Below are 7036 nucleotides of genomic sequence, written 5' to 3' on the forward strand. Positions count from 1 at the left end.
AAACAAGTGAATGTTTGTTTGCCTGACTGAACATGTTCTTTGCAGATTTTTCTCAAAAATTGTCAAAAACTTCCTTATTTGTACTAAACTGCTGCCTCAGCCTTAATTGATGTCAGATTGTAGTCCATTATCTATACAGCAATAAATAAAAAGTCGCATTTACCGTCATAAATATTGCAAATATTTCCAAACATTTTCATTTTTATTGCAAAATAAATAAAAATAAAATAAAAAGTTTCACGAAAGCCTGGAAGGATTGGAAAGATGTTCAATACTATTATTTAATTTGAAGAATTCATTGATATTTTAATAGTTGGTGAACAGGTTTTATCAATACATTCTGGCACAACCGGCCCTTTAAGAGCTTTTAAGATCTTGGTTTGACCCAAACGAAAATGAGTTTGACACCGCTGGCCTAAATACAAACAGTGCTGCGAACAAATATTCTTATGGATTTCCTAGGTTTTTAAAGCAACTTTCATTTCATGTCAGACTAATTTAACCACGTTAAATACAAAGTTTACTGCTTTCTGATGATGATTTCATTAACTGAAGCGGAAGAGTCGTTCAAACCGACATGTGGTTGTGTGGCCAACCAGGAGAGCAAATATATCTGCACGCCTGTCCAGCTGACAGAGCTGTTTTAATGAATGGAAACACTGTTTAAAACCTGATTTTTGCATTCACTCGCTTTACCTTTGACTAATACAGCAATTTATTTCACTTTGATCTTTCACCAAGATCACCTTGTGTGATCATCTACTGAATGCAAATAAATACCCTGCCGTGCAGGTGTTTAATAAAAATCTCATAGAATATGCTTAGAAAAGACACACGATGTCTGCTAGTACATCATCTATTAATAAAGATTCCCGCCTTTTTTCTATAAAGAAGAAGAAGAAGAAGAAGAAGAAGAAGAAGAAGAAAAAAAAAAGGACTGAATCTATACTGAGCCACAAAGGTTTTCATTTTTACTCTGAAGCCTCTTGTAAACAAAAATTTCCATAGAAAGCATGTTTGCTTCTGGGCAGGTGGCGCTTCTGTGGAAAGGTAAGTCATGCGACCGCCTCTTCAGGCAGCGAGTGGGAGGAGAGTTTCGTTTAAGAAGCAGCCAGTCAGTCAGAAGGTCAGTCAGTCAGTCATTATCCTTGAACACAACTCTCAGCAGAGGAACCCGAACAAGTGAGTACTTTACGGTCTCTTCCATAGCGATTATGTCAACAGTGTCTCAGTTCTAAACATTCATTTTTCATGTGAAGTCTAAAAGTTTTTTTTTTCTCTCTCTCTCTATTTTCTTAGCAGGAGGCCTTTTGTCTTCCTATCTCTTGAAATCACCATGTCCTGCGACGAACTGGAATGCATCATTTGCTGCAACGAGTACTCCCGCACCAGGAGGGTCCCCAGAGTGCTCCACTGCCACCACACCTTCTGCGCCCCTTGCCTGGAGAAGATGTCCACCCTGCAGGGAGCCATCTACACCGTCTCCTGCCCTCTGTGCCGCTGGGTCACCTGCGTCCAGGCCCGCCTGTCTCTCTCGGGGGCTCTGTGGATCGACACTGAGAAATGGGACCAGATCATCGAGCACAACAACCTGGAAAGCAAACAGCCCCAACTCGTCCAGCCGCCGCCTCTGTAAGTTTCAGTTCTCTCTTAAAAACAACACATACCTGGTAGTACGTGGGTCGCAGTTTCCGCACAGCTCGTATCTAAAGACAAAACGTCTTTCTTTTCTTTTCTTTTCTTTTCTATTTAGATCTTGCCGCAGGCGGCCTGGTGTTTTTTCCGGACTCCAGCGGCTGCTCAGCTGTGTGCCGCTGCACCAGCAGAGCTGCTGAAGGGCGGAGAGAGAAAAGAGCGTCGCTTCTGAGGAACCGAGACTTTTGGAGCGCTTAATGTGAAGTTTGGACGTGTTTCAGCAGAGACTGGATCTAGAAGTACTGTTTGCTTTATGTCGAGCTGTTTTTTTTTGTTTGTTTTTTTTAATATTTTTATTTTTTTTATTTTTATTTTTTTAAGATGTGAATGTGAGCGAAAGCGAAGACTTAAAGTTTTTTTTTGTCAAAGTGAAAAAGGAAAATGTTTTAGGTTATTTAAAAAAAAAGAAATCAAAGGAAGACCTCAAGCATTATATCGACAGATCATGCAAAAAATAGTTGATTGAGTTTTCCTATAAGAATAAATAATTTATTGTAAATAATATTATAATTATTTATATATGCAGTGTGATTTTGTTTTTATAATTATTTCTGATTTGTTCCTGAATATGTGTATGTAGTATCAGGCATCCTGAGTTTTTTTTTAAAATTATTATTATGCATGTTTATGTCATTTTTAAAACATATCTGTGAATTTTTGTTTGTTTTTGCAACATGAACTGCAACTGTGAATTGAGTGTCTGGAAAATGATGAACAATGTTCTAATATCAAGTTATTTGAAGCATTTGAATAAAAATAATTTTCAAAAGAGCTTTTGAGCAAATGTCATGTTTCGTAGCAGTGCGTACCTTTACAGTAACTATGTTGAAGACATCAAAATGCTCATTTTAATTTTAAAACTTTGATTATTTTGTTAAAGTGCAAACTTATCCATCCATTCATTGTTCAACACAATTATACCTTGAGGTACCTCCAGACTTCATTGTTTTCTTTCAAAATCTTCTTGTGTACTTTGTAAGGCTTGGCGGTATTTATATATTTTTAACAAAATATAGATAAGTAGATGGGTGAACTCTTACACGAAGTTACAGATTCAGTCTGCACATGCCTAATTCAGTCCTTGAACCTCACCTGAAGAGGACACGTCCTGTTGCAGCCGACTGAAGAGGAAACCCATAAAAACCCTTGAAATTAGAAAATAAGTTGTTTTGCTTCATTCATTTTTGTGCTTTATGTTTTGACATGATTATTTGTGTTGCGGTCCCTCAAATCACTTCTATTGTACTTTCATGCAGCAGTAATTTGTGCACAACTACAATTTTGTTTTTTTTGTTTTGGCACAGACACACACTGCTGCAGACGTAAAACAAGAAAAGGCAGGAACAACCACTGAATTTGCATGAACCAAAAACAATAGACTTACTTGGAAGGAAATCAAGGATGAGTAATGAGGAACTGCATAACATCGAACCAGATGACAGGGATTCTTTGGCTGCTGAAGATAAATGCCACATAAACGTCTGGATTGATCAACACACAGAAGAGGAAGCTTAAATCCAGAATGGCTGCACGCATGACAGCCGTTCAGTCAGTAACGTTCAGTCGTCGCATGTTTTGTTCGGTTTCATGAACATGTTCAAATATTCAGGTGAGGTCCAGGTTACCGTGTGGGCCCCTGGCTCATCCGTACATCTGCCATCCATGTAATTCACAGAGCAAGAAGAAACAAGCTCACGCACACCATAGTAGGATGTTTTCGGTTTAATGTTGGGGCTGAGATCTTCTGCACAGAAGTCTGGGAGAGCTCAGAAACTGATCTGCTCTGCATGTGGAGAACAAACGGCGAAAGGAAAAGGAAGGAATCCTGGCTGATGTCAGGAAAAGTCCAAGTCAATACACTAACTCACAGGCGTCCTGAATCAGAGGGGTTTTTGTTCTACAGGTCCATATGGGCCATTTCTCAGGGCGGCATTAGAAATGGAGGGTCCAGATTAAAATACTATACACACGACTTATCTATCAGCTGCGCCTTCAAAAAGTTATCAAATGTTTTTACGTGTGCACAAGCCAATGAGCAGTTGGCGCCCCCTGCTTGCTGCTGGGAACAGGGAGACTGTTTAACATGTTTTGAATAGGCCATTATTCAGCGGTTTTCCCGTCCCCAGACTCAAGACGATTTCCAGCTTTTTGAATGGTTGTAGAGGCGTCACTCTGGAAGAATTAGACTCAATACCACACTCTGAATTACAAGTAAATACAGAGAATGTTGTGATCGCTCAAACCACACCCACATCTCCTGCAGTTGAAAAAGAATCTGGAACTTTCTAAAGTACTTTTAGAGATTAAGGATGCTTTATCAGCAACCTTTGAAATATGAATTTTTGCTTAATATCTAATTTTTGCCATCAGCCTTGAAGGTGACACCACAAGAAATGTCACATGTCACTATTTGGGAAAACTATAGTTTCTTGTTCAGCTACAGCAGCGACAGAGAAACAAAAAGTGGATTGAACTGAAGTTTTATGTCAGCGTTTTATAGCGGCGTAAAATATGTGGCTTCTCCACTTGATTACTGTCAAAGCAACTTCAAGCTAAATGATAAAAAGAAAAATTGGCTAAAATCCAAATGCAGATGCAGGTAGAATTCAAGCATCCACAAACATTGAGATAGGCTTTACAAACGCCATCAAAATTCCTAAAAAAAAAAAAAAGATAAAAAGTTGTAGAAATTCCTGATCAGTAACATTGAACGTTGTGTTTTGTCGTGTGATTTGTCATAATCAAACCAAATCTGGAGCCAGTTCTAAAACTAGAACTCTGTGAAAGAAATGGTCGCATTTTAGAAAGTGAACTAGATGCATTAGAATGAAATATTCTAAGCCATTATATTTTTGTCTAGATGATTCTGAATCTTGATTTAAGAGCATAAAAACTCAGCTACTTTGAACTGAGCACTTTGGGGGTTTTTTCTCCTAAACTGAGAAAAGTCGCTCGTCTCCTTCATGTGGGATTTATCTAAGTGGGTTCTTGCTGTGCCTCGGTCCACTGCTTGTGAAGCTCCACAAATGTTTAAAAAATTTTTCTCGACAATCCTCTCAAGGTTATCTCTGTTGCACTTTTACCTTCCACTCAACCTTCTGTGAATATGCTTTCGCAGTATAATTTTCAGAGTGAATTTTGTTTCTTTTGTCATCTGTAAGCCATAATCATAAAAACCTAATATTTCATTAGGATGAAATATTATATTATGTTTCACTTTCTAAAACAAGTGATCCCTGCAACTTTCGGTGCTCACGGTTTCAAACGCAGGAATACGCGGATGAAACCGGTTAGGGCATTTTAATAATTTTTAATAGATTGAAAATTTTGGATTTTTATTAGCGGTCTGAGAATGTGTCCCTTTCATCTGAATTGTATTCTTCAAAACATTTCTACATTTTTTTGGTCTATGTCATTAAGCACTTCTAGATGTTTTGCAACAGTTAAAACTTTTACAGTTCCTTTTATCAAAAAAAAAAAGAAAAAGAACCATCTTTCCAATAAATTGATTTGGGTTTTTATTACCTCTCAGCTACGATTCTATCTAACAATCCTCTGTTTACTAAAGTCAATTTTTTCAGCCTTGAAGGAGCTTTATCTAAAACCAACTTGCTTTACTCACCATTAAACTGATAGTAAAACCGACACTCGCTCTGTACATTTTTCTGGGTCACGTGCAAGAGCTAAACCTTGAGCCAGCATAAAACAAAAACCTCAAATCACTTCTCTGGAAGTAACTCTGTTTATGAGGGAGAAGAATGTGATTAAATCTCATCTGCAGTTTTACTCGCATGGCAAACGCAGATTTCGCCCTCACCGCTCAGGAACGTGTGGCAAATAAAGAAACAAGTCGTGAAGCAAAGGAATTAAGATTGCGGTTATTTTATTGGAAACAGTGAAAGTGGATTATTTGAACCCCTTTTTCCCTGAATTAGCTCTACCAAACATCCTCTTTAACTACACTATGTTAGGATGAAATACAGTTAAATACTCAGACATTACAACACAGAACCGATGATGGAAAACAAAAACAAAACAAACAAGAAAACAAAAAAAGCGGGGGGGGGGGGGGTTTAACCTAAAAGCCCGCAAACCACCCAGAGATCAGCGCCTTAAAGACGATGACGACGACGCTGCTGGCAGGAGAAGCCGTCTCGCAGCTGCATGTCTGAACACAGTGGTTGACGGTTTCGCTGCCTGCGTGTGTCGGCAGATCTACTCTGCCCCCCAAGCCCCTCCCACCACCGTTTGGCCTGAAAACAGACAATAGGAAAATTCGCCTCAGACAGCTGGGAGTGTCTTCCCGACACACTGTTACATAAATACGTCTTTGTGCAGAACAGGGGGTGTTTAGTTTGTTACAGCTTTCAGGCGAGAAAATAACTGGCCTTAAATCTGTTTTAGTAATAGTAGGTCCTAAAAGTCTGGATTCACATGAATACATACATTTTTCTTTCCAGTACACATGAAGCGAGGGGAGGGGGGGGGCTTTTTATTTTATTTACCCCCCCCACCTCACTTCAAGAATCAAAAAAAAAAAAAAAAAAAAAAAAAAAGAGCTTTTCACATGATCGCTTCGGGAAGGAGATCACGCTCTGAACTTTAGCAGTACATTCAGCACTCAGTTTTAAAGTTCTCTATTGCATACAAACATGATCGATCCGTCCGAAACGCCGTCACTACAGGAACACAACAACCACGATTTAAATAAAAAAAACAACAACAAAAAAAAAAAAAACACAGCCATCACAGTTTTCGCCGCAACTCTTCTCTGAACATCTTGGCGGAGCTTCCCCTTCCATAAACATCATAATTTAAGAAAACAGTAAAACGACATGAGTAAACAAACATGGGAAGGAGTGGGGATGGGGAGGGGAGTTACAGTATTTATGTTCGCTAAATAAATACAGGGCTTCAAGGGATTAGTGTGGAAACTTAAGGCTCATGAGAAACTAAGGGCTTGTTTTTGAGCATTTCTGCTGCTACTGACAGGAGGAGGATCTCTCTTCACAACAAAACCTCAAAATAAACATCACAGTTTTATTTTGTGATGTTTTTACATCACAAAATAAATTAACATGATGCCTTACAACTGGATCGACTAGGATGGGGGATAAAATATGAGCCATGGGTGGGTGGGGGGGGGGTATTAAGATACATTACAAATAATACCAAAAGTCATTTCAAATACACTAAAATAGTCCAAAAGAGCATATAGATAGCTAGGGCTGAAATGCTTTCTTGTGGTTAAAAGCAGCAAACAATTAAGTGACAGACAGTAATTCTTAAGTTTCAGTGTCCCTTTGTGATAGTATGCAAGTGGGGCAGTAGATCATCTCTA

General features: G+C 38.7%; 1 protein-coding gene and 1 long non-coding RNA gene across 4 annotated transcripts; one reads left to right on the plus strand and one right to left on the minus strand.

Annotated features, from left to right (window-relative positions):
- The first annotated feature begins 990 nt into the window (after window positions 1–990).
- On the plus strand, window positions 991–1854 carry LOC106941661 (RING finger protein 223-like). Of its 3 annotated transcripts, none has more exons than XM_015024739.1 (3): window positions 991–1182; window positions 1300–1632; window positions 1754–1854. In XM_015024739.1, exons 1-3 carry the CDS (start codon window positions 1058–1060, stop codon window positions 1833–1835), a joined length of 540 nt encoding a protein of 179 aa, XP_014880225.1. In that variant the 5' UTR covers window positions 991–1057; the 3' UTR covers window positions 1836–1854. The 3 variants fall into 3 exon arrangements, with proteins under 3 accessions (XP_014880225.1, XP_014880226.1, XP_014880227.1); XM_015024740.1 differs by having other exon boundaries at window positions 1303–1632; XM_015024741.1 differs by having other exon boundaries at window positions 1306–1632.
- On the minus strand, window positions 1285–1760 carry LOC106941662 (uncharacterized). Its single transcript, XR_001423432.1, has 2 exons — window positions 1668–1760; window positions 1285–1543 (listed from the first exon to the last, which is right to left on the minus strand). It is a non-coding gene; the product is annotated as an uncharacterized LOC106941662 (long non-coding RNA).
- Window positions 1855–7036: the final 5182 nt, after the last annotated feature.

This window comes from Poecilia latipinna, unplaced genomic scaffold (assembly GCF_001443285.1).
Source record: "Poecilia latipinna isolate Pla-1442-1.1 unplaced genomic scaffold, P_latipinna-1.0 Scaffold3796, whole genome shotgun sequence".
Taxonomy (NCBI): Eukaryota; Metazoa; Chordata; class Actinopteri; order Cyprinodontiformes; family Poeciliidae; genus Poecilia; species Poecilia latipinna.